The sequence below is a fragment of the Microcaecilia unicolor genome, chromosome 6, assembly GCF_901765095.1.
Source record: "Microcaecilia unicolor chromosome 6, aMicUni1.1, whole genome shotgun sequence".
Taxonomy (NCBI): Eukaryota; Metazoa; Chordata; class Amphibia; order Gymnophiona; family Siphonopidae; genus Microcaecilia; species Microcaecilia unicolor.
In genome coordinates, this window is record NC_044036.1 from 114674405 (window position 1) to 114701974 (window position 27570).

Sequence of the window (27570 nt, forward strand, 5' to 3'; positions counted from 1 at the left end):
AGAGATGCTATACAAAAAACTGAACTTTTACAACAATATTTGCAGAAGCGCAATAAAACTTTGATTCAACACCAGATTGATACAACTCTCACTGGAGATACACTTGTAGACATTTCTTCACGCTTGCAAAAAGCTACCGCCCATAATTGGTGGGACATTTTCTCTGGACATTCACCTTCAGCTACCAAAGCATTAAATTTGCTATTTCATCCTACCTTAACCATACTTTGCATAATCATTATTTTGACTATATGGAATTGTTATCTTACTCATTATACGCGGAAAATATCTCAAAGTTATTCTATTATACCATTAATGTATAAGTAAAATTGTAAAGCAAAGAACCGAATGTGATGGAAAATATTAAGAATTGCTTTTCAGTCTTACTTTGATCGATAATAAATTTTAAACTATTCTGTACTTTACTTGCCTGGTATATCTCAAAGAACAGGCTGGAAGGAATGAGATAAGGCACCTCTCAAGAACAATGTATGTCCCTGAAGCCAGTTTGTGCAGAAGGGGGGCGGGTACTCTTGAGGTTCGGTAAATAAGTCACCTGGCCAGTGATTTGTTTTCTTGAACCGAGAGAGTGTGATGGCATCCCCATGCACATTTCTGGATAAGTTTAAGCTTAAAAAGGGGCTTGTTGTGGCGGAACTCTGGGGCTCATTCTGTGGATGGATGCATCGTGCAGAAAAGACTTGTTCCTGGTCTGGACGCTTCAGGCTTTCGCTGCAACAGGCCCCCCAGCTGATGAGATAAGGGCCTGAATGATGTAATTCCTGACCAGTGATGATGATGTATATATATATATATATACAGTGGGGGAAATAAGTATTTGATCCCTTGCTGATTTTGTAAGTTTGCCCACTGACAAAGACATGAGCAGCCCATAATTGAAGGGTAGGTTATTGGTAACAGTGAGAGATAGCACATCACAAATTAAATCCGGAAAATCACATTGTGGAAAGTATATGAATTTATTTGCATTCTGCAGAGGGAAATAAGTATTTGATCCCCCACCAACCAGTAAGAGATCTGGCCCCTACAGACCAGGTAGATGCTCCAAATCAACTCGTTACCTGCATGACAGACAGCTGTCGGCAATGGTCACCTGTATGAAAGACACCTGTCCACAGACTCAGTGAATCAGTCAGACTCTAACCTCTACAAAATGGCCAAGAGCAAGGAGCTGTCTAAGGATGTCAGGGACAAGATCATACACCTGCACAAGGCTGGAATGGGCTACAAAACCATCAGTAAGACGCTGGGCGAGAAGGAGACAACTGTTGGTGCCATAGTAAGAAAATGGAAGAAGTACAAAATGACTGTCAATCGACAAAGATCTGGGGCTCCATGCAAAATCTCACCTCGTGGGGTATCCTTGATCATGAGGAAGGTTAGAAATCAGCCTACAACTACAAGGGGGGAACTTGTCAATGATCTCAAGGCAGCTGGGACCACTGTCACCACGAAAACCATTGGTAACACATTACGACATAACGGATTGCAATCCTGCAGTGCCCGCAAGGTCCCCCTGCTCCGGAAGGCACATGTGACGGCCCGTCTGAAGTTTGCCAGTGAACACCTGGATGATGCCGAGAGTGATTGGGAGAAGGTGCTGTGGTCAGATGAGACAAAAATTGAGCTCTTTGGCATGAACTCAACTCGCCGTGTTTGGAGGAAGAGAAATGCTGCCTATGACCCAAAGAACACCGTCCCCACTGTCAAGCATGGAGGTGGAAATGTTATGTTTTGGGGGTGTTTCTCTGCTAAGGGCACAGGACTACTTCACTGCATCAATGGGAGAATGGATGGGGCCATGTACTGTACAATTCTGAGTGACAACCTCCTTCCCTCCGCCAGGGCCTTAAAAATGGGTCGTGGCTGGGTCTTCCAGCACGACAATGACCCAAAACATACAGCCAAGGCAACAAAGGAGTGGCTCAGGAAGAAGCACATTAGGGTCATGGAGTGGCCTAGCCAGTCACCAGACCTTAATCCCATTGAAAACTTATGGAGGGAGCTGAAGCTGCGAGTTGCCAAGCGACAGCCCAGAACTCTTAATGATTTAGAGATGATCTGCAAAGAGGAGTGAACCAAAATTCCTCCTGACATGTGTGCAAACCTCATCATCAACTACAGAAGACGTTCTGACCGCTGTGCTTGCCAACAAGGGTTTTGCCACCAAGTATTAGGTCTTGTTTGCCAGAGGGATTAAATACTTATTTCCCTCTGCAGAATGCAAATAAATTCATATACTTTCCACAATGTGATTTTCCGGATTTAATTTGTGATGTGCTATCTCTCACTGTTACCAATAACCTACCCTTCAATTATGGGCTGCTCATGTCTTTGTCAGTGGGCAAACTTACAAAATCAGCAAGGGATCAAATACTTATTTCCCCCACTGTATATATATATATATATATATATATATATATATTTCTTATTTTACTTTTCTATAGCCTTCCTTTAGTAACGTACTCGACTAGTGTGTGTATTTCTTAATCCTTGTGATGCAGTAATAATTGTGACTTATACACTCTCCAATTAAAGTGCAAATAAAGAGTTTCATTTACCCAATATGAATCGAAAAGAATCTGTAGTAATTTATTCTGTGAGCAGTCTGTGGTGATCAAGTGAGCAGGCTGCAAATACTGAAGCAATACACTATAGGATCCCAAATTTAAATCCAGCCCTGGCTATTACAATGGAAGCACAAACAGCACAAAGCTACTTCCCAATGAAAAGGAGAATAAATATTTAGACTAGGATCTAAACAACTAAAACAATAAAAGCAGCTTTCTTTTTTGGAAATAGAACTATTTGCTACAATTTCTTTAGTTTGATTTCTTTCCAGTAGACAGTCAGTTAAACTTATAGAGCACAGCATGCTGTTCTGAGGAGTAGCCTAAGAGTTAGGGCTCCTTTTACAAAGGTGCACTGAAAAATGGCCTGCGGGTTTTAGGTGCTCGTAGAATCACTTTTCAGTGCACCTACAAAAAATTCCTTTTTTAAATTTTTACGGAAAACGGACATGCGACAAAATGAAAATTGCCATGCGTCCATTTTGGGTCTTGGACCTTACCGCCAGCCATTGACCTAGCGGTAAAGTCTCACACTGTAACCGGGCAGTAATGACCTACGCGTGCCAAATGCCACTTGGCGCATGTCTGATACGTGCGGCCGAAAATAAAAATTATTTTCCGCGCGTGTCTGATACGTGCGGCCGAAAATAAAAATTATTTTCCAGATGCGCGTATCGGACATGCGCCAAAAATGAAATTACCACAAGAGCCACACGGTAGTCGGGCAGTAACTCCTTCTGGCGCATGTTGGGCGTGCATAGACACTTATTCAGCTTAGTAAAAGGGCCCCTTAGTGCAGTGGACTAAAAACCAAGGGATCCAGGTTCAAATCCCACTTCAGCTCTTTAATTTTTTTTTTTTTTTTAACTTGTGAGCCCTCCAGGGACAGAAAAATATTTACTGTACCTGAATATATAAAGACACCTGTAAGCCTGAAGGCTACAGAAGTAGTGTCCATTTAGGTACAATAGGTATTTTTCTGTTCCTGGAGGGCTCACAATTAAAAAAAAAAAAAAAATCATAAACAGCCGAAGTGCGGTTTGAACATGGGTCTTCTGATCCCCAACCTACTGCTTTAACCACTAGGCTACCCCATCTGCTCTGCATGGACTTCTAAGTGGCCATTTTATAAGACTGTTATTTCTATGTTGCCACACAAACATCTATGTCCCTTTTTTTCCGTTCATAATCTGGACGTTTCAGTTTGTAAAATAGATATTCATGCTGGACGTTTCCAGCACATGGACGTCTATTTTGCATGTATTTTAGAACAGGCTGTTCTAAAATAAATGTGAGATGGACATCCATTTGTGACATACTGACCTGGGTGTCCCTCTCTTTTGTTATGTCCTTTCTAAAATGCCATTCTAAACCAATTTTACATTTTTAGTAATTTATGGCCATATAAGAAATGAAATCCACCTAAATACGTGCCTAAAATGTAATTTCACGGCACAAAACACATCGATTTACACAAAACTGTGGTACTCTTACAAAACACCTAACAGGCTTGAAAATAAACAGTTAAATTTACGAATTAGAAATCACTAGAATCGGAAGCTCTATTCACAGGTCAAATAGTGCCACCTTCAAGATATGAGGGTCAGTATGGTCCCCAGTTTTCAAGTTGAGAAAGGCCCAAATAGCTGGCACGAAGTTTCTAAATACTCCTGAGGCCTTGTGTTATCTTGGTCTCTGACAATCAAACTGGGAGTATGTTGGAAAGGTCAAAGACTTTCTGGATAGCACATGGCATAGTTATGCTGTTGATAAGAACAACCTACAGGAAGTTGTGCATGATAGTTCTCTAAATGACAGCAAGGCAGAAAGGAAGAAAAGGGCTGCCATGTAGGATAGTAGCTGAGGACAGTCAAATTGAGAGAAATAAAAGAGTATTCATACATGGTATAAGAAAAAGAAAACAATAACTTTTTTACTCCCATTTCAAACAACTAGCAAACATTGATAATATTTTGTATGCTTGCATCTGCTTAATGTCTAGCTTTCTCTGGAATGAAGACCTCTGATGTAGCCATAGGCAGACTGGTCATTTTCTATGTTTCTGTGTTTCCTGCTGATCTAGTGAGAAGATGGGATGCAGACTATATCAGAACAGGGCTTACAAGCTCAGCAGAATCATGGGAGCAAAAGTGGGCATTCTGAACACTGAAGAAATGCTTCACTTCCTTTACAGCCTGCATTAATCAACCAAGTTCTAAATTCAAAATACAGAAAAGAATATCTTTTTCATTATTGTTTCAGAACAGTGCACTAACTTGATATTTATTTTTAACCATACAATTTTCCAAATGTCAAAACTAGTTTTATGCAAGAACTGGTTTCTTACCTGAGAGATCAGGTTAGGCTTTAAGGTTTGTATGAAAACCCCAAGAGAGACAGTAGCAGGCTAAGCGTGTGCTGCAGGGAGGGATGATCTGACACCTGAACCACAAAAAAGCAACAGGATACACTGTCAAACATGTGTTCATACAAAAATGAATACCTCATTATAAAGAAATCATACTTCTATCTTATGGATGATGGGGGTTATTTTATAAGTGACGAGCATTTATACTCAAACTAGTAAAAAAGGCCAGATTCTGACACAAATGAAACGGGCACTAGCAAGGTTTTCCTCAGAGTGTGTATGTTTGAGAGAGTGTATGTGAGAGTGACTGTGTGTGAGAGAAAGAGTGAATGTGCGAGTGTGTGTATGTGACAGAGAGAGAGTGAGTCTGGGTGCGAGTGTGTCCGTGAGAGAGAGAGTGTGTGCGTGAGAATGAGAGTGTGTGCAAGTGCATATGTGAGACACAGTGTGAGAGAGAGAGAGAGAGAGAGAGTGTGTTTCACACAGATAGTGTGTGCGAGAGAGTGTGTGTGTGAGACACAGACTCTCTGTGAGACTGAGTGTATGAGACCAAGAGAGTGTGTGAGTGACTGTGTGACACATAGAGAGTGAATGTGATACAGTGTGAGAGACAGTGTGTGAGAGTGAGAGAGAGAAAGACATTGACTGTGAGAGAGAGTGTGTGTGTGTGTGTGACAGAGATACCTCCCCCCCCTCTGGTGTCAGGCCCCCCCTCCCTCCCTCCCTCTCTCTGGTGTCTGAGCGTTACTGTGCAGGACGCTGAGCTCTGGCTGTGCTTCAAGAAACTGACCAATCCTATTAATAGAACGCACCTCCAACATTCTGAAGCCGAGAAACCTCGTGGGTTGGTCACTTCTGCTTGTGACGAACACGGAAGTGCATGATGTCAATTCAGGAGATGGATACAGAGAGCAGGAATGCCTCAGCCATGCAGTCAGCTTCAGAATATTGGAGATGCGTTTTATTTATATAGGATAGATGCTTGTAATGAGACAGCATGGGCAGAGAAATAATTAGGTATTTTAATTCTTCAGTTCTGTAAAGTAAAGTGATGGAGGAATGCCATATGGTTTAGATTATTTAGAAGTTTAACGTTTGGGTTAGAAAGGTCAGGGAGAAATGGAACTTTCACTGTCCCTTTTCGGGGTTAAGGCTAGTTCATAGATATTATTTTACCACATATGGGTGTCATTATGAACAAGGCATGTTGCAGACATACTGTAGTTTTAAAAGGATTAGTTTTAAAATGCTAGTTAGAAGGAAACAGGTTAGATATAGATATTCTAGATATTATAGATACCATTATAAATATTTAGAATATGTCTTATAAGGAATTTTGATTTCTGCTTATTTTAGAATATGTTTTATTCTGTGTAATTAATAATTCTGTGTGGAATGTCTGTTCAACTCAGTGTTACTTTATAAGTAAGACTGCAGTTGAAAAGGTCATCATCTGGTTTGAATTATCCACAGTCCTAGCTAGTTCAATGTATGAAGCTAATAGGTGAAAGAGGTCAAGAAAAGTCTGATTAATTATAGGTAAATGTAGGAATGGTCCTGAAGTAATAACAAACTTATATCTGTACGCCATTAAGCAAGATTGGCCCCTTAGCCCCTCAATGAACCTAAGTTAGTATGAAGTTGATTGGGAAATTGATTATGTGAATAATAATAAATGCAGAGACTGGTGCCATATTGTCTAGCGTGAGAGGCCCCAGGTCATAGGTCAGTTAGGAAATGCTGGAACTTATGTAACTGATATTTGGAAATATAGGTATAGAGATGATTGGTTCAGACAGGGTAATTAATCTATTCTTTACCATCTGGAAAGTAAGGGGGGCTAGGAGGGGGTTAGAACTGTATATAACTGGGAGCAGAGGCAGCTGACGTTGGAACAGACAGAAGAAGGAGAGAGAGGACAGACAAGAGATGCAGGATCCAGAGAGAGCTGAAGAAGAGACTTAGTGCTGATGTTCTACTTTGTTTGCTGGCAAATAAAGAAGATTTCTCCCTCATTCTGGTGTGTGCTGTTTGACTCCTGAAGTACCACAGATTCTGCTAACACTAGTGGTAATTCCTGCAACAGTAAAAGTGCCTAGGAATATGTGCATATAAAGCAGACCCAGCAGCTGTGGGGTACTCATTAGGGAGTCATGGGGGGCAATAGGTAAAATTTATGCCACTAGGTTGTCTGCTGTTGAAACCCTTAGGGGGACTGAAAACATTAATCTACAATGCTTCATAGCTTTTGGGGTAACTTCAGTGAAACAGATTATCGCTCACCACTGGAGCAGAATGGGTGACCTTGGGGTGGGAGGTCAGAGACATGTCATGTGCAATCACTACTTTCTGAAGACACAGATCTAAAACCAACCATAAGATTTGGGACCCATTTATTAAAAGATAGTAGCAGTAAAGGGGGAAAGGGGCAGGAGGTAATATTTATTTTAATTTATTTATTCTTTGTACACTTGATATACTGAAACTTGATCCCGTACAGACGACTAAGTAGTTTACACAATTCAAAATAAAAATTCACGGCCAGAGCTGATGCAGGAGGGACTGGGAAGGTGAGACAGTGGGACAGGGAAACAGAGGAAGAGGACGGGGGAGTAGAAGGGGTGGGGCAGGATTGGAGAGACTAGTCATCATGAAGAAACCATATCAAAAGAGTCAGAAAAAAGAGAAGACCAAGAGAGCCTTAACGACCGGAGAGGCATAGGTGATCTAAGGGTAAGGGGGAAGCAATTCCAGAGCTTAGCTCTAGATAGCTGAATCCCAGAAGTGAAAGGTGCAAAGCCAAAGGGTAAAAGGGAGCAGAAAAGGAGGTTGTCTGTGGAAGACCGGAGACTGTGGGAAAGGACAAGGGGATGAGCAATTTATTCAAGTAAGCTGGGGCAGTAGGGGGAGTGCATTGTAAGTTAGCATGGTATTTTGAAGCGAATACGGCAGACACAGGAGCCAGTGATCAGATGGAGGAGGGGAGTACATGGTTGAAACAATGTGTGCAGAGAATAGTTTGACAGCGTTTATCAAATTAGTTGAAGGCATTTAATAGAAGTGAGGCGGTAGACCAATGTATAAGAATTGCAGTAATCAATACAAGGGCAAATAAAAAGAGATGACAGGAATGGACAAACAGAGCAGATGCGGTGCCAGAGAGAAGAAAGAAGCAGACAATGAAGTCAATTTGAGCCTGAAAGTGAGCTTAGAGTCAAAGATACATCTATAATCCTTACAGAGTGCTCAAAGGAGAGTGCTGTGTGTCAAGTAGAAGAAAGTTAAGGGGGGAGTGAGGGCTGGAAAATACTATGGCCTCGATATTCAGACCTCGGAAGATAGCCAGGCTGTCTCCCGTGGTTGGCACTAAACCAGATATCAATGCCAGCCAGTTTCCGGTGACCGCACTGAATATCCAGTTTAACTTTGGCCGGTCCGATTTTAAACCCGGAACACGGATACTGGGCTAGATGGACTGTTGGTCTGACCCAGTATGGTTATTCTTATGTTCTTATATTCGAAGTAGGGCTGTTCACGGATAAAGAATTTCACATCGCATGACCATGCCGATTAAAAACTTTAAATCACTGAGTGATTGCATAAAGTGTCCGCCTCACATTTTCACCTGTATAGTGCAAAAATACAGACTGCAGATGAAAATTCTCAAAACTGACATATTGCACTTCAGTTACTAAACTGAAATAAATCATTTCTCTTAACTTTGTTGTCCGGTGATTTTATTTTCTAATCATCTTATTCCCTGTCTCTGGTTCTGTTCCTCTGTCTGTGCTCTGAACTCTACATACAGGGCCTCCTCTCTCCTCACTATTTCTTTTCTCTCTCCTCTCTTCTTCACGTCTTCCCTATACATCTGTCCATTCAACTTTCTCCCATTTTTCTTCCTCCTTTATCTGTATTGTTTCTACCCCTTCCCTTCCCCTTCATCCATGGGCTCTATCTCCTCGTCTCCTTCTGTCTGTCCTTCCCTCCCCTGCATGGCATCGTCTCCCTCCGGTCTCTCCTCCTACCCCGTGGGCACCATCTCCTCCTCTTTCCTTTCCTCTCTATGGGCACCCATCTCATCTCAATTCCTTCCCTTCCTCTCCACTGGCACAATCTCATTTACCCTTCCCCCGGAGCTCCTGCAGCTTTTTCTCCTCATAGCTGCCCTGCATTCTCTCCTACCCCCCCTCCCTTCACCACACCAACAGCCTTTTCTTTCTTTCCTACACCCTGTGATTCTCTCACGACTCTTCCTCCTTCCTGCTATATTATTCTCTTCAACCGCTGTCCCCCCTCCCTCCCCGATGCTCCTGCAGCTTGTTCTCTCCTCTCCACCGCACACCAGAAGCCCTCCCTCTCTAGAATCAGACTCCCTGCAGCAGAAAACTGGAAGTTTCATCAGAGTAGGTGGGATGTTAGAGATGGAGGGCTCCGGTTACAGAAAGGAGTGGAAGAAGCATGTGCTTAATGCCACAGAGTGTACAAGGCAAGTTTGTAGGGTGGTGAGGCGGGATGAGATGCCAGAGAGCGGAGTGGCAGGAGAGAAAAGGCTGCTGGTGTAATGGCAACGGGTAGGAGAGAAGCAAGCTGCAGAAGCAACGAGGCGGGGGTGGGAGCAGTGGTAGGAGAGAGCAGCATGACGTGATTAATCGTTTTAAAATTATTAGTACAAGCTAAAACTTTAACACGTTATTGCGTTAAAAACGCATTAAATGAACGGCCCTAATTCTAAGACATCCAATGCACCAATTGTGCAGGTTTGTGGGAGAAATCAAGCGTCTACATCTGGGTCTTTTGTGACATTGAAAAAAAGAATCTCAGCTACACTAAACTCCTCAATCTTGGATCATAAAAAAAGGGCAGTGTACACATTGAGGACGGGGCTGCAGAATATTGCGCAGCCACATCCGAAAAACAAAGAAAATTTGAAAAAGTAGAAAAAGTCTAATAAAATACTAAGGGTTGAGGAAAAAAATGTAAACAGAAGAAAAATACTGGAAAAAACAAAACAAAATATCCACATGGGAAGGCACAAACAAGTCTCAAAATGCCAACGTGAAGGAGAGAATGCATCTTCTCAGCTCTGTGGAAAAAGACTGAAGACCCTCGCTCGCTTGTCGGATGAGGAGGCAGCAGTGAATGTCCAGTGGGACACTGCTAGAATTTTCTACTGTACTTGCTAGTCAGATGACTTCACTCAGGTGTGAGAACAGGAAGGCCTGCTTGTCCTAGGAGACCATAAAATTAAGTGCACAGGCATTCCTGGAGGTGGGATCAGCACTCAGTTGTGCTATTGCTCCAACATCTACTAACACAAACACACACAAAGCTACTCCTGCCTCAGAGCAGGTGTAATGCTGTCGGAGTATTCAGATAGGTTTTTTTTTTTTAAACAAAAGGCACATAGGAGCATATACTATCTCTATACAATAGGTAAAACATACACAGGCTATGTGCTTTCCATGCTTAGGAGCCCTATTATAAAATTACCTTCCTTATGGATTTTTGAGGTAATTACCTAGAAGGCATGCTAACGGTTATATCACTATTACATAAATATTAAAGTGCTCAGGATACTCACATTTCTATAGCTCTGAAGTTCCTACCCTTCTAATTGTCAACAAACACATTGGCTGCATTTGAAATAAATACACTGAGAAAACTACAGTAAACTGTAGCAGGCTCTTAAGAGGACACACACACATTAGCTTCGCAATCACATCCATAGGTTGCAGTTCACAGAAAGACAACAGTTCCCTCTATTCACAACAACAGACAGACACCACAGTGCTCATGAAGCTCACTGAAAATAGCCTCACCTGTTTGACAGGACATAGAGGCCACAGCTGACCATAGCTTCTGAGGCAACAACCTGCAGCTCGAGCTCCATGACCTCCGCAGCAGAAACTGCACACAGTCAGCAAGGCAGCAAGAGAGGCATTCATAACGGGGCAGAAACAACAGCATGTAGTGCAAGAAGTAAGCAAAATTCCAGCCAGAAGTTGAAAACTGTCATCCGATAAGAAACCACTAAGGGACACTTTAAAAGTGTGGGCAAACTCAATTTAGGTGCTCGATGCTGTGCACTAAGAGCATATTCTAGGCACCCAGATTCTGTTATAGAATCAAACATATAAACAGCAGTGAGACGACTCAGCCTGCAAATGTGCAGTACAGACTTCCCTCTCTGTCCCGCGCCTCGCTCACAGCGTCATGACTCAGAGGGGCGGAACAGAGAGGGAAACGGAGTCGGACTGTTGGACGCCGCTTGCTGGCCGCTGGAAACAAACATTGCGCGAACCAACCTCCACTTTCCCCCCCATCCCCGCCGCCGCTCCCGCCCCCCTTGTATCGGCCCCCTGCACTGACCTGACAGCGCCTCTCACCTCCGTGTGGAAGCGCTGCAGGCAGCAGCAGATCTGTCAGGTCAGTGCAGGGGGCCCCAGCACGGAGGGGGGAGGGAGCGCGGCGAGAAGGGTATCTGACATGGGGGAGGGTCAGGGGGGAGAGGGCATGGTTGCTGGACATGGGTGTGAGAGCAGGGCAGAGAGGAGGGTTGCTGGACTGGGGTGAGAGCAAGGCAGAGTAGGAGGGTTGCTGGACATGGGGGGAGGGGGGAGGCCAAGGGAAAGAGGATGGTTGCTGGATATGGGTGGGGGGGGGGGGGGGGGGGGGGGGGGGGGTGGGGGGGAGGATCGGTGGACGGGGTTGAGGCCAGGGAGAGAGGAGGGCTGCAATACCTTCCCGTTTTAACGGCTTAACAGCTAGTACTAGAATCACCTGGTATTGGCGCAACTTACATTTATTGCTTACAGTTACACCTGACTAACTGTGGTCATATAAATGTGGCAGGCACATGCGTAACGTACAGTATTCTGTAATCTATGTGCAGAAAATGGATCCCCACCCTACTGTACACCCCCTCATATTTACACACTTACACAGGCCTTATAGAACAGTGCTTAGTCCTCCCTACTGGCACTTTTGCAGGTTAAGTGTACATTTGTGTGCATGCTAGCATTCCACATATTTAAGATCCTAAAATTTATGCTCCTAAATTATGAGCGTAATCTATTTGGAGCATAGATCAGGCTTGTAATTTAGGAGCAAAATTTAAGAGCATAACGTATGCTCATAATTTAGGAGCATAAATTTTAGGAGTGTAAATTTAGGAGCATAAACTTTATAGAATAAGGCCTTTAGGGCCTTATTCTATAAAGGTTATGCTCCTAAATTAGAAGCATACTCTGTACTTCAAAACAGATTATGCTCACAATTTAACAACATAAAGTTAGAAGCAAAAATTATGCTCATAAATTAGAAGCGTAAATTTAGGGCGCATAATCTTTATAGAATAAGGCTATTTTAACCGCTAAACATAGCCAGTCGGGCGCTAATATCCACGCCTAACCGGCTAGGTTGTGTGATATAGCCAGTTAGAGCAGCTAGTCAATAACTGAGGATTATTCAGCAGGATACAACTGGCTATCTCCCGCTGAATATCTGCGATTAGGCGCTAAAACGCTATTTAACTTGCCAAGAGCCATTCCTGTCTGGATAAATAGTTTTGAATATTGGCCAGCTTCTTTTTTATGATACAAGAGATGTCATCTGATCTGATCCAGGGATACCAGTCACTGATATTTGTTAAAACCAGATAGGAAATGGTAAAGGGAGACTGTGTATAATATCTCCCTGCCGACAATTGGATAAGTGTACTGAAACCAGTTGAAAAGGTGACGCAGATTAGAAGGAAGATGAGATGAGCAGTATCTTTCAGGGCTCTTCTCTCATACTCGTTATCCAGCTAAGGAGGAGTATGAGAGAAGAGCCCTGAAAGATGCTGCTCATCTTCCTTCTAATCTGAGTCACCTTTTCAACTGGTTTCAGTCAATGGATGAGCTGTCGGTATTGGTTCTGGTAAAAATCCAGAAGTCATCAAATGCAGTTCCTTTTTTCTATCACCTCAAAATTTCCCTGAGGCGATTTTTTTCCTTCTTCCAGGTTGACGATAGAGCTCTCACAATCCATAAAACATGGTGTTCCATTTAAACTCCTTAGTCCAATATGAGGGGTTGGAGATAAACTAGCAAATCACCAGAGGGTCTCATGGAGCTCGATTATTGCGGTATAAAGGAGACTGAAAACGAGCAAAGTCTGCCTTGCACATGGAAGATTGTCATTTTATTCTCATGGACTAGTATCTATCTTACGCATGAAAAAGTTTTACCAGCACAGCAATCCGGTTCAATTACAAAGGTTACCATTGGTGCTGGCACCACAAATTGGTGAGGAAAAGTACACTGCATGTCTGGAAGGTCTAAGTTCTGTTTGCTTCGTTAACAATGAAAATATTCTTCTCCTTACCAGCTGTACAAGATCTCCCAAGGTGCACCTGTTTGCTTGCCAACTGCTGGCACACTGTCACTACAGCTGTAGTGATATCGTTGGCCACTTGCTTCCTGAGTTCTGTTGTGAGCGCCTTGAGTGAAATATGCTGCCATAATGCTAAAGTTCTCTACTTCTCCTGGGGGGTGATTATTGATAAATTCACCTGGAAAGGAGCAGTCCAAATATATTAGTATATACTGTGCCTGTTGGCAAGGAGTGAAAAGTTTACTTAAGATATTGTAAAGCAAAACTATTGACCTAGTAGCGGCTTAGACTGGGTCAACAAATGCACTGATAGACAAAGATAGGTAGAAAAAATACAAGAAGGTAAAGTGAATGAGTAGCCTAGTAGCTAGAGCAGCAGGCTCTAGGGAAGTGGTGGTTCAAATCCACTAGTACTCCTTGCGAACCTGGGCAAGTCACTTAACCCTCCATTACCTCAGGCACAAACTTAGATTGTAAGACATCCACAGACAGCGAACTCCTACAGTACCTGAATTTTAACTTGCTTGCCTAATACTGCAGCTTCTCCTTGAAGTGTCTCTAGTCCAGTGGTTCCCACACTGGTACGCGAGATATTAGCAAAGTGTATGTGACATCCAGCACTCTCAAACTGCTACGTTCCCTTCATGCCACCCCCCATTTGCACATCACACTCATCCCCGACCCCATGGCTAAAAAAAAAAAGGGAAACTAGGCGCAGGGCCATTGCCCTGTGCCTGTCACTGTTGCTCGTACTGATCCTGCCCCTCCTAAACAGGAACTTCCTGTTTTGGAGGGCCAGGACTGGTACAAGCCACTAGTGGTGTGCACAGGGCCATGGTCCTACATCTACTTTCTATTTCTTTGCAGGCATGGGTCGGGGAGGAGGCTTTGGGTGAGCAAACAGATGGGCAGAGGTGGCAGGGAGGGAGGGAGTAACTGGGTGGGTGGGGGGAGGAAAGAGAGATAGGACAAGGCTGGATTCTAGTAGTGGAGGAGAGAGAAAGAGAGATGGGCAATGGTGGTGATTGATGGGGGAGGGAACAGAAAGAGAGAGAGATGGAACAATACTGGATGGTGGAGGACTGGGGAAGACAGAGACAGGACATTGGGAAGGAAGACACAGGGGCAATACTAGATGGTGGGGGGGGGAAGAGAATTGGGGCAATGCTGGATGGTGGGGAGGAGGACAGAGAAATGGGGCAATGCTGGATGGTGGGGAGAGACAAGAGGGGCATGTTGGATGGGGTAGACAGGAGATGCTGCAGGACGGGGGCAGAGAAGAGATTCTGCATGGCGACAGGGGATAGAGAAGAGATGCTGCAGGATGGGGGCAGAGAAGAGATTCTGCATGGCAAGGAGGGGTAGAGAAGAGATGCTGCACAGTGGGGAGGGGAAGGGGGGGGTAGAGAGTAGCTGCTGCATGGTGGGGCTGGGAGGATGGTGAGATGAATGATGGAGGCAGCTCTAGCAAGAGAGTTAAGAAAAGACAGAGGAATGTAGAAACCAGACATTGAGACAAACGTGATTACAAAAATAAAATGACCAGACAAGAAAGGTAGAAAAGGCTATTTTATTTTGTATTTTGTGATTAGAATATGTCAGTTTTAGGAATGTACATCTGCCAGAGTTGGTGTTTGACATGTCCATTTCAAAACCTCTGCTAAAATCATAGCTCAGGGGTACTAGGTTGAAATTTGTTTGACTTAGGGGGTACTTGGCATGAAGAAATTGGGAAACACTACTCTAGTGTACACATCTTATGAGTCTATGCAAATTTACCAAGATTCACAGACCAAACATACACTAACATATCTCATGAATTTATTGGGGATATCCTGAAAAGTGAATCATCAAAATAATATAATATAGATTACTCTATGTCAATTCATGTGTAACTTAAGAAGATATGTGGAAGGAAAAAACCTCAAGAGAACTTTATTGAAACATTTCACAGTCCATTTCCAGTCATCGGCAAACCCATCCCACATAGCATTTACTATACCTGTACATAACATTCACAGAAAGATTTCAGATCTTTCTGTGAATCTTGTCCCTTTATTAAGGACCCTTACACAAAAAACTGAAAGCTAAGCTTTCAAATTATATATTGACATGAAAAATATTTTTGCACACTTATTAGTGCACTCTGCATCTATAAGAATGTCACTTTAGAAGGATGTTTGTCACTCAAGTTCATTTAACTTCAGGTTTAGCATGAAAAAACTAAATACAAAGAGAGACATTTTTGGGCCTGATATTTAGATGGCAATGAAGAAAATAGATCTTACCTGCTAAATTGCTTTCCTTTAGTCCCTCCAGACCAGCTTAGACAGATTGGTAATGCACTCCTATCAGCAGGTGGATGAAGACTGAGAACTACTGAATTCTAGTAGTAGTAGTAGTAGTAATTCTGGTGGAGCCTATTAGTTAGCTGTGTAGTCCCTCCCAGAGTCAGTATGAACTTAACAAGAAGAAAGAACTAACAAATAAGCACAGCTCTTGAGCACATGCGCCAGAACACTATGCTCCTGTCGAACTCCATAATGCTCAATATTATGAACGCACCTATATTTGCATCTCATTAGCACTGAGCATTAGGGAGTTGTGCTGACGTGTTGTTCCTGCGCTATATCTGGAGTTTTAAGCATCTGCCCCCTAAAAGACTGTGTTCTGAAAGACTCCATCTCTCCTTCCCTTGCCAAAGTTCAAGCCCCATGTGCAGCACAAGCTGAGGGACTGCTAATGGTTACAATGGAAATCTGAAAAATTCTAGAAATCCATGCACTCACTCACAGGTGCCAAACAACACGCAAAAGCTGAATAAAGCTGTGATAAATGCTTTGCTTAAACTGGGGCAAGGAAGGAGTAGTGTATAAAATACACCTTACCGACACCTTACCACACTTACTATCCTGTCCATAACTAAGTCCTACCACAGAAAAGTAAACAAACTGTTTTCATGCTTGAAAGAGGCAGGGTCATACACATAGTCTCAAATTGCAGAGTACTGACCACTTGGGGGGAAAGAAACAAAAATACCAGAAAATAACTCACGCACGTTGTCTTCTACAAGGAGGTTCATGTCCAGGTGTATGTGTGGTGTGGGTGGGGGGGGGGGGGGGGGGGGGGGGGGGGGTTGGAGAGGGGGGGGGGGGGGGGGGGGGGGGGTGGGGGGGGGGGAGGTGGGGGGGGGGGGGGGGGGGGGGGGGGGGGGGGGGGGGGGGGGGGGGGGGGGGGGGGGGGGGATTTTGTTAGTTGTAGGGGGGGGGGGGGGGGGGGGGGGGGGGGGGGGGGTTGAGATAGGGAACTCATAGGTGACCATAAGTCCAGGTTTACCCGACATATCCTCTTGTGGATAGGCACCGCATGGCATCCGGGTGGGTTTTGCCAGACTGCCTGTTTGCCGGGTTTGCGGGCAGGCTGGCTTTGCAGGGGGGCAGGCTGCCTGGCTATCTAGCTTGTGGTGGGCCTCAGGGTGCCATCACCTCACTTACCTTATCATGCCCTGGTGGTCTAGTTGCCTCTTCGGTGCAGGAAAGAACCCTCTCTGTCCTGCCCGTAGCTGCCAGTGCCACTTCAAAATGGCTGCTGAGACTTCAAGGCGAGGCCTCGCGAGACTTCTGGCAGAAGACCTGCAAGGTCACCGCTTGAAGCCTTGGCAGCCATTCTGAAAGTGGTGCTGGCGATGCAGCAGTCAGTTGGCAGCGCCAGGAAAAGAAAAGACTGGGGTTCTTTCCTGCCCCAGAGGCCACTAGATCATCAAGGCAGGATAAAATACTAGAGGGAAGAGGATGAAAATGAATCATGTGGGTGGAGGAGGGAGCTATAAAAATAGGTGGGAGGAGGGAGGCTGGGAAAAAAGACTGGGGAGGGGACATACATGGGAGGAGGGAAAAGAGGGAAATACATAGCAGGGATGGACAGGAGAGGGGATATGCTGCTCATGGATGGGAGGGAAAAGAAGGGCAACATGCATGCTCATGAAATGTACATTTCTAAGTATTTCATGAGCATGTCATATATATCTTTTATTTTGTACAGAAGAAAATGCATTTCTGTTACTTTACCAGTATTTTCACTGCTTACAGTATCTGGTTTTCTTGGAGAGGGGGGGGGGGGGGGTCAAGGTCACACTGAGGCGCAGGGGCATGGCGGGGTAGGGGATGGAGTAGGGGTGTGGCATAGTGGAGGCAGGGCTGAATTTTATTTTGTGACCTCTTTTTTGTCACAGCAAATATGGTAACCCTAGGAACTCAGATGTACCTCCGCTCTACTTTTTTTTATTGTGTTAGTGTATTTTTAACAGGAGACAAAGCCAAATTAAAAAAAAAAAAAAAGTTATGCAGCTGCTTAGCTATGTAGGTCCCAGCATTGAATATTACTGGCAACTGAAACTTAAGTATAAGCTGCATAAGCAGAAAAAGCCCAAAGGCACCCTCAACAGGACAAACACAGCAGAAATACTGGTTCAGAAAAAAACAAGCCAAAATGGCCCCTTCAAGGCAAATGGAGCTCAGAATAAAACAGGCACAGAAATAAAACTTCCATAAAAGGAATTATAGCTCAACTGAAAAATAGACAGAAATAAAGTCAAGAGCTGCGGGAGGAAGGAGGGGGATCAAAGAACACTGCCGAAAACTGCCCACCAGAAAGGCAAAACCTGGGGTTGGCCAAACTGAGCACAAAACAAATACAGACCATGGAGTGCTGCCAAACTTTGTTCCATTTTTTTTTACACTGAGCAAAGATGAGGCTCACCTCCCAGGCACTGAAGGCCACTAGACAGCACCAGGGGCCAAGGCACAAAAAAGACCTCCACAACCAAAAAGAAACCCCTCAGGGTCAAGGAACCAGGAGGTTTAGGGAGGGAAGGGGGGAGGGACAAGGCCACCTGGGTTTGTCACCCCCAGGGCACAATGGGGCTCATTTTCAAAGCACTTAGCCTTAAGTGCTTTGAAAATATGCCTCTATGTGAACCCTAATGGCCACAAACCCAACCAGTAGACAAAGAGAAGCCCTGGGAGAGAAGCAGAGAAAATTAGGAGTCAGAATGAATTACAAACAATGCTGACCCCCCCCCCCCCCCCCCCCGGGAACATTTTTTTTCCAAGGACTAGGAATCCCCAGGCCTACCAGACCAGTGGAACTGAACAGGCTCACACCTCTATCACCTGCTGGGAGACTGAGAAATACTGACTCTGGGATGGACTGCACAGTTAATTCATAGGCTCCACCAGAATTTTGTAGTTCTCTGTCTCCATCCTCCTGCTGGTAGGAGTGTATAACCCATCTATCTAGGCTGATTTTGAGGGATGGGCGCTAAGGAACAGTGTTTGCTTACTGCCACTGGCATTTATTTATTTATTTGTTGCATTTGTATCCCACATTTTCCCACCTATTTGCAGGCTCAATGTGGCTTACAATGCTCCGCTATGGCAGTCGCCATTCAGAGTGAAAGAAACAATTGGTGTTACATTGAGAACATAGATGACATAATAGAACTAAACAATTATACCCAGAAATTCAACGCTGGGCCATGTGTGGGCTCTGGAATTGAATTTCTGGGTACAGGGAGACAGCTAAAAAATTGCCAGTAAAGTGCAATATTTAGCATTTAATAGACTTGAAGAACCGCATAAAGTTTTTTTGTTTTTTTTACTAACCACAGTTACGTTTTTAGCTCGCGGTAGAAATCAGTTGGCGGTAAACGCCAAGGCACTCATTATATTCTTACTAGCCGTTGAGCCCGTGAAAACGGGCTACTTTGGAATGGGGGGGGGGGGTTCCGAGCCCCCCCACCCCCGGAGTCTCTGCCCGCCGCCCCTCCACCCGGCCCGAGCAGCACTGTAAACTTACATCAGCACGCAGCAGCAGGCACATCAGCAAAGCTGCCGTCGGGGCGGGCTTCCTTCTCTGCCTGTGTCCCGTCCTCGTGTGACGTAACGTCGGCGAGGGCGGGACAAAGGCAGAGAAGGAAGCCCGCTCTGACGGCAGCTTTGCTGATGTGCCTGCTGCTGCAAGTTCACAGTGCTCGGGGCCAGTTGGAGGGGCGGCGGCGACTCCGGGGGAGGGGGGGGAGGTGGAGCGATTCCAACGTCTGCAGCATGCCAGTAGAGACTTCCCTCTCTGTCCCGCCCCCATCATCACGTATTGAAGCGGGGGCGGGGCAGAGAGGGAAGTCCTCTACTGTGGCATTTGCGAGTGAGTACGGTCACTCGCCGTTTATATGTTTGATGGGTGTCTCAGCATTTACTGTCAGCTCATTTCTACTGCAAGTTAAAAACGCTACTGTGGCTTAGTAAAGACCCCCAAAGATAGGACTGCATTTTATGGGGTCCTATTTATGCAGTTATTTTATCCGGTTAAGTGCCGACGCCATCCCTGGAACACCCCCAAAATAGATGGTTTCCACGTGAGAATTAATCAAACATTTTCAGCAGCACTATCTGGTTAAATGCCACTGAAAACAGGCGATTTAAACAGTCTGGAGCTTCCCCTTGCCGTTTAAATCATTTTGAATATTGGGACCATTGTTTGTATAAAATAGGTTCTATGTAACAAGCCAGTCTGAACCGGAGAAGACACATTTCCACCAATATTCAGCCACCAGGGATCAGCGTAACACTGATGTCCACTTGCTAAATTATTCCCCACGATATTCAGTGCCAAGCCATGTCCGGGCACTGGCACTGAATATCGGGGGATAATTTGGGCGAGCGGGCAGGCTGGCAGCTGGAGCTTATGCGAGCCTGGCCAATATTCAGCCAAGCCCGAATTAGAAAGTTATTCGGACCCCGGCTGAATATCAGGCAGGGGCTGCATAACATTTTTGGTTTTTATTTAAAAAAAGAAAGAAAAAGAAAAGCCCCAAAGCGTCCTCCCACCCCAATGACCCTCTTCATTCCCCCTCCCCCCAGTTTGCATGACATCCCCTGAGGGCCCCCCACCGGCTGTTCAGGTAGGCCCTTCTCCTGGGCCTACCTTTAGCCCTGGTGGTCCATGGTGGGTTTTTGGAGACAGGAGCGCAGGCCCTCGCTCCTGCCCTTGCGGCCACTGAATGAAAATGGCTGCCGTGACCTCTCGCGGTACTACATAGTACCACGAGCTGCCCATGAGGAAGGCTCACCTGACTGCTGGGGTGGGAGAGAGGCTCTCTGGGGGTGAAGGATATGCCGTGCGCTGGAGGGAAGGGAAAGAGGGTCATTGCCTGGGGCGAGAGGGTGCTCAGGGGCTTTTTATTTTTTTTTTTTAAAGTTATGCAGCTCTGGCCCAATATTCAGGACGGGGACCCGCACAGCCAGGCCAGCCAAAGTTAGACAGCTTTTGAGCTGTCCTAAATTTGGCCGCTTAGCTATGCGGGTTCCGGCACTGAATATTACCAGCACCCACATAACCCTGGGCTTCTCCTTAATGCCACCCCCCCCCCCCCCCCGTACTGCCCCTGACCTGCCCCCTATTTCTAGTGGCGGTCAGAGGCGATATTCAGCGGCACTGCCCGCTTTAGTGCCGCTGAATATCAGGGGACAGGTGGCAACAAGCGATTTAAGCGGAAAGGAGCTTCTTCTACCTGCTTAAATCGCTTTGCATATCGGCCCCACTGTATTTTGGCTTTGTTTTTGGGGTGCAAATAAGAACCATACTGTAAAACCCCCCCAAAATATTTTTTGAAAACCATACATTTCACCTTCGGGGAGCTCAGTGACAGGGAACACAGACTTCTATTTTCACAACATCCTGGTATGTTCCTTCTCATCAATTCATGCACAATCTGTCTTCCTTTCTCCATTCTCTTCCTCTTTCCTAATACTAGACTGCATGAAGAAAGAAAGAAGGAACAGGGCCTGACTCCAACAAACCCACTCCTTCCTCCTTGCCCACCTGCCTTCCAGAGCCCAGCTCCCTCAGGCAGCCATACACCATTCAATCAAAGAAGAGCATAGTACTTGCCTGATGATCTGCAGCCATGAGGAACACCATACGTCGAAGCAGCACAGATAGGTGAGAGAGCTGGTAACACTCTCCTGGACATAATTTATCTGCAAGTCAGCCAAAATAACATCACTTTGTATTTGTTCTCACCGGAGTCGGCAAACGCCTCTCTGGTACTATGTAAGCCACATTGAGCCTACAAATATGGTGGGAAAATGTGGGATACAAATGTAACAAATAAGTAAATAATGACATTAGGATAACACATTCCAAAGAATATGGGGCGCTCCTACCTGGGTGGGGTTCCAGAAACTGCCTTACACATATAAAACAGAAAGACCAAATGTAAACAGCGGCCTATCCATCAGATTTCTGAGAAAAAAACATCTGTAGGACTATTTTCAAAACACGTTTAACTGGGTCACAGGTATTTAGTCAGGCAAACCAAATGCAGCTAAAAGTGGCATATTTAATTAGCAAATGGAGAGCTGTCCTTCTCCCTGTCAAATGCAGTATTTACAGCCTGTTTTCATGCACACTGTTGCATCAGGTCAATAGATGTGTATTTCAGTGGTAGTTAAAGCTTTCTGGGCTCTATACTCAAAAGGCACATATGTGCATCTTGCAGTCTGCTTTACTGACTGAAAAACCTCTGCTCTATGAATGACTGAAATGTTTGTTGCTGGGACATCTGTGCTTAGGTCAGACCTCAACAGTTCTCTCACTTTAGCGACCAGGCAAGAATTCCTCATGAAGAGGACGCTCTGCAACAAGATTTCTCAGTTCTTCTGGGGCAAAGCAAGAATTACTAAAGAAATCTGTATCGATCAAACAAAAAAGCTGCGTCACTTACCAGCTGAGCTATAATCAAGGCATGTTGGGCACAGAGCTCTGCTGTCCCATAGCTGTAAAGAGATATGGATAGTCTGATTCAGCCTAGATTTACTACAATTTTATCTGTCAGTCAGTGGGACCATTTTTTTTTTGTGTGCATGAGATTTCAGAACATTGAAGCTGTGGGTTTCCAGAATCCTCAGGAGGTATTTTCTATAGCATCAACAAAGATATCTCCTACATGTTATTTCACACATGCCTTTAATGCAGCACTAGTGCCCAGATGATTGAAAGCCCCGTGCTGTTCCAAACAGTGCTCTAAAAAATAGTGCTGGGAACGGCAACAGGGCTTTACTGCCCCTGGAGTCGAGATAATAACAAGCAAATGTATGCACCCTATTATCTCTGATAATAGGGTAAAGTGTGGGAGGATTGTGCCTGAGGCATCCTCTCACATTTGCTTGACAGGTTTGGGCTGTCAAAAGCCACACCAAGCCAGTGACACAGGGGCTGGAGGTCCAGCGGACCTCCAGTCCTCCCCCCCCCCCCCCCCAACACAAGTTCAGGATGCACTGGGCAGGGCTGGGTGCCACCGTTTTTGAGGCGGCGCTGCTGGAATGTACTACCTCCCTCCTCCAACAAAAGGTACAGGGGGGTCACGGAAGAGGGCAGTTAGACCACCAGGTTGGGGGGGGGGTGCTTGATTTGTGGCCCACTGGGCTACACGGGCATTTTTGGGGGGATGCTAGGGGGGTTAGGGGTCTGGAGACCCTCCAGATCTCCAGCCCCCCTGAACGTGTGTCAGGGAGGACTCAGGGGGAATGGAAGTCCACCAGACCACCAGCCCCCCTGTCGCTGGCACAGGGTGGGGGGATCAGGTTCCTGCTCCTGCCGGGGGAGGGGGCTGTATTGGGGGGAATGGGGGGCCTGCTAGCATGGAAATGCATGCTGGACAGGGCTCACCATTCCACCCCAATGGTCTGCAAAACCCTATCGCCAGCTCTGAGCTGGCGCAGGGCATGCCAAAGACAGCACGCCAATGTTTGGTGTGCTGCTCACTGATGATTGGGGAGGAATATGTTTAGCATGCATTTGCATGCTACTTGAACTAACAGCCCTGTTTTGCATGCATTTGCATGCTAGTTGCGTTCAGAGCCGGGGCTCTGATCACGTGGTGGTAGCAATTGCAGGTGCTAGTATGGCGCTAATATCCTCTAGCGCCTGCGTTTGCTTCCGATCATTGGCCCATAGATGCACATTCACTAATGCAGAGAGCATATTCCATATTAATTCTGGAGTAATTCCATCCAGGAGGTTTCACATATGGATTAGGTATTTCAGAAATAACTAGTATTGAATTAAATGTCCTTGAAATGATTTCCTAAAATCAACTGCAGTAGTCAGTGTAAACATTAGAACATTTCTTTGAGGGGTGACAAACGTGGATAAGTTGAGCCGGTCGAGTATTGTGTATCTGGAGTTTGAAAAAGGGCAGTTTGACAAAGTACCGTCATTAAAGACTCCAGAAGAAATTGGAAGTCATGGGATAGGAGGGTAGTGTTCTACTTGTTGATTAAAAACAGTTAAAAGATAGAAAAGAGACAGTAGGATTAAATGATGAGTATGTCGCAATGGAGAAGGGTTGATAGCGGGTTCCGTAAGGGGTCCTGTACTGGGGATTGCTGGGGAATAACGACGTGCTGATGGTTCTTTAAGTTTTTCTGTGGCTTTTGATTTGTGACGTGCAGCTACCCTTTGCCACGCCAGAAGCTGCGTGCACGTAGAGTGACTACCTAGTTTTGCCAGATAGAAGCCAGGGGGACGTCTCTAAGGGTTGTCTTTCATCTTGAAATCTGAAGGAAAAAAAACTAACTACAGTACAGTCTTGATTATCCAAGTGTAATGGGGACTGACCTATTGTCGGATAAGTGAAAAGTTGGAAAATACGGAAAACAAATGGTAACACCTCAAACAATGGACAAAGGCATAAAGTTCCCGATTTTCAAAAATTCTTTATTTACACTGTAGTACATTCTGCAACATGATTAAAGTGCTAAAATATAATTACTGTACTATACTATAAAACCATACTATAAAAACACAATCAGAAAGAGTACTGTGTAGTAGCAATGCAACTGGTAAACACAAATTATAAATGTCACCGGGGGGGGGGGGGGGGGGGGGGGTGTATCTGTCAGATATGCAAGATGGTCGGATTAGCGAAGGTCAGATAAAATGAGACTGTAATGTACCACAAAATTTAACAAAACTATACTAGGGCAGGCCTCTGGAGTGGTCTAGTTGGACTCAAGGAAAGAAAATTAGCAGGTAAGACCAAATTTATAGAATAGACACCTAAATAGGCAGCTCTTAAGTCTGTCTTTATCTGCTGGATGAGAGGCATAACCCATACATTCTGGACTGGTCTGGTGTATGAAAAGGAAGCGGTAATTAGGCATAGAATTATGTTCAGATTTACAAACTGAAGATAGAATGCGGGCATCTGGAGTAGCTTTGAAGTTGCTGTGGCATTTTAGATTTTATTGTTGGTTTATCTTGCTAATGTACAATTTATCCTGTTGATGAGTCAGAGAAACTGAAACAAATCTCACCTGGAAGAAATAATGGGCCAAGTTGAGGGTGGCCAAAGTAAAGCCAGTTTTTAAAAGGGTTCCAGGTGATTCTGGAAATTATACACCAGTGAGCCTGACGTCGGTGCCAGGCAAAATGTTATTACAGCACACACACATAAGCATGGATTAATGAGACAAAGCCAACGTGGATTTAATCAAGGGATATCTTGCTTCACTAATCTACTACATTTCTTTGAAGGAGGTGAATAAACATGCAGATAAAGGTGAGCTGGTCGATACTGTGATTCTGGATTTTCAAAAGGCATTTGACAAAGCACCTCATGAAAGACTCCACAGGAAATTAGAAAGTCATGGGATAGGAGGCAATGTCCTATTGTGGATACAGAACTGGTTAAAAGACAGAAAACAGAGAGTAAGGTTAATTGGTCAACATTCTCCATGGAGAAGGATAGATAGTGGGGTTCCCCAGGGGTCTTTGCTGGGATCACTGCTTTTTAACATATTTATAAATAATCTAAAGATGGGAATAACTAGTGAGGTAATTAAATTTGCTGATGAAACAAAATTATTCAAAGTTGTTAAATCACAAGATGATTGTGAAAAATTGCAAGAGGACATTATGAAACTGGGTCTTCTCAGACGACGTCAAACACTGCAGCATGTCTAATTTATCGTTCCTCCAGGTATGTTTCAGTCTCTTCATTGCTGAAAAAGCTTCATTGGCTCTGTGGCGAAACAGGGAATTTTCCTGCTTGAAATTTGTATAGCTATTTTTAGGATATGCATTTCCCTTGTATGGCTAGCAAGTGGTGTCTGTCCTCTGCTTTTAAGCTGTTGCAGAGTTGATTGTTTCTTTCCAGCTTAAGCCCTGAGGGGAAGCAACCTGCACTACTATTGGACAGATACCACCCTGTGTTAATGCTCTGGGCTCTGATTGATCCAGTAGAAATCCAACCAGAACATGCTGGAAATCTTTAGCCTCAGCAAGGGAATGTGGAAGGTAAAAATCTCTACACTGTTCAATACCTGTGAGCAGTTATATTCCTGAACTCCCCGGGTGCTACTCAGGTAGTAACAGAATGTTTAGTTAGTTTTACTGTTGACACCAGTTATTTTACCTGTTATTGTTGGCTAATTTCATCTATTTTTTTCCACCATTCACTGTTCCATCTTTCTGATACTAAACCAATTAGTTAAGAATCCTGGTGGTTTGTATTTTCGGTCTGTGAGTGTTTTCTAAGAGTTGTGGAACCTCTGGGATTGTGGCTCAAGTGTCCATAGAAACCACTGGGGAGATAATGTGCGGGTGGGAGACTCGCCCAGAGGCAAAAAAAACCCAGTGCGTGCGGTGGAGGAAATGCCAGTGTAGAGCACGTGAACAGGTGCAGGCAGGCCAGAGCAGTGCTGACCCTTTAGGTGGTGGCAGGGTTAACACCAACTAGGTGCTAGGCGTTTCGTGACAGCTTCTAGTTACATCACGTATATTGTTCAAACTTTGCTCTATGACCGTTTTAATACTCCACGATATCCTCTGATATCTTTGGGGATGCTAAAACATATTTCAGTTACTAATTTAGTATTAGGTAGCAGACTGCCTCCTTTATTACAATACCTGTGTCCAAGGGGTATGATATACAAAACTCTGTTCAAAGGTACATTTTTCTATCGATCACCTCATTGGTGAAACTCAATGCCGTTGAACATTCGGTCAATTTTTTCACTATTCTGTATTCAAGAAAGCTATCAAAACCTATTTCTAATTTATTTTGATTTTACCTAATTTGATCATCTGAAAATAGATGCATTTCCAGAATTATGTTCCACCTTCTGTACCATGCACCATCTAGAACTCTTAGGGGATACTGCTGTATAGAAATGTAAATGTAATGTAATGGGAGACTGGGCATCCAAATGGCAATGATATTTAATGTGCGCAAGTACAAAATGATGCTTGTGGGAAAGAGGAACCCAAACTGTAGCTACGTGATGCAAGGTTCCACATTAGGAGTCACCGCTCAGGAAAAGATCTAGGTGTCATCGTTGATGATGGGTTGAAACCCTCTGCTCAGTGTGCAGTGGCAGCTAAGAAAGTAAATAGAAGGAATTATTAGGAAAGGAATGGAAAACAAAACTGAGATTATAGTAATGCCTTTGTATCGCTCCACGGGTGCAACTGCACCTCGACTACTGTGTGCAATTCTGGTCACAGCATCTCAATAAAAGATAATAGCAGAATTAGAAAAGATACAGAGAAGGGTGACAAAATGATAAATGGGATGGGACGACTTCCCTAGGAGGAAAGGCTAAAACGACTAGGACTCTTTCAGCTTGAAGGTTAAGAGGACATATGATACAGGTCTTTAAAATAATGAGTGAGGTGGACATGAATCACTTGTTTACTCTTTCCAAAAATACTATGTCTAGGGGGCATGCAATGAAGCTACTAAATAGTACATTTAAAATAAATGTTTCTTCACTTAATGTATAACTATACTCTAGAATTCATTGCTGGAGAATGTGGTAAAAGCAGTTAGCTTAGCAGGGTTAAAAAAAAGGTTTGGCTAATTTCCTTTAAAAAAAAGTCCATAAGCCATTATTAAGATGGACTTGGGAAAATCCACTGCTTATTTCTAGGTTAAGCAGCTACCTGTTTTACTTTTTTGGGATCTTACCAGGTACTTCTGACCTGGATTAGCCACTATTAGAAACAGGATACTGGGCTTGATGGACCTTTGGTCTGTCCCAGTATGGCAACGCTTATGTTCTCATGTATGGTGCTTTTTTGTTGTATTTGTTTTATCTTTATATATTGCATTTATCATTTTATTAATGGTTTACCTAGGACAAATTTATGGATGGACAGAATATAAGTGCT

General features: G+C 44.4%; 1 protein-coding gene across 1 annotated transcript in view; it reads right to left on the reverse strand.

Annotated features, from left to right (window-relative positions):
- C6H1orf112 (chromosome 6 C1orf112 homolog) overlaps positions 1-27570 on the reverse strand; it is a 148895-nt gene that overhangs the window by 42228 nt on the left and 79097 nt on the right. The window contains 10 exon segments of the mRNA XM_030207309.1: positions 4939-4982; positions 4985-5033; positions 10782-10816; positions 10819-10867; positions 10869-10906; positions 13332-13371; positions 13373-13474; positions 13476-13516; positions 21282-21374; positions 22117-22172. Of these exon segments, the coding sequence (XP_030063169.1) occupies positions 4939-4982; positions 4985-5033; positions 10782-10816; positions 10819-10867; positions 10869-10906; positions 13332-13371; positions 13373-13474; positions 13476-13516; positions 21282-21374; positions 22117-22172 (547 nt within the window).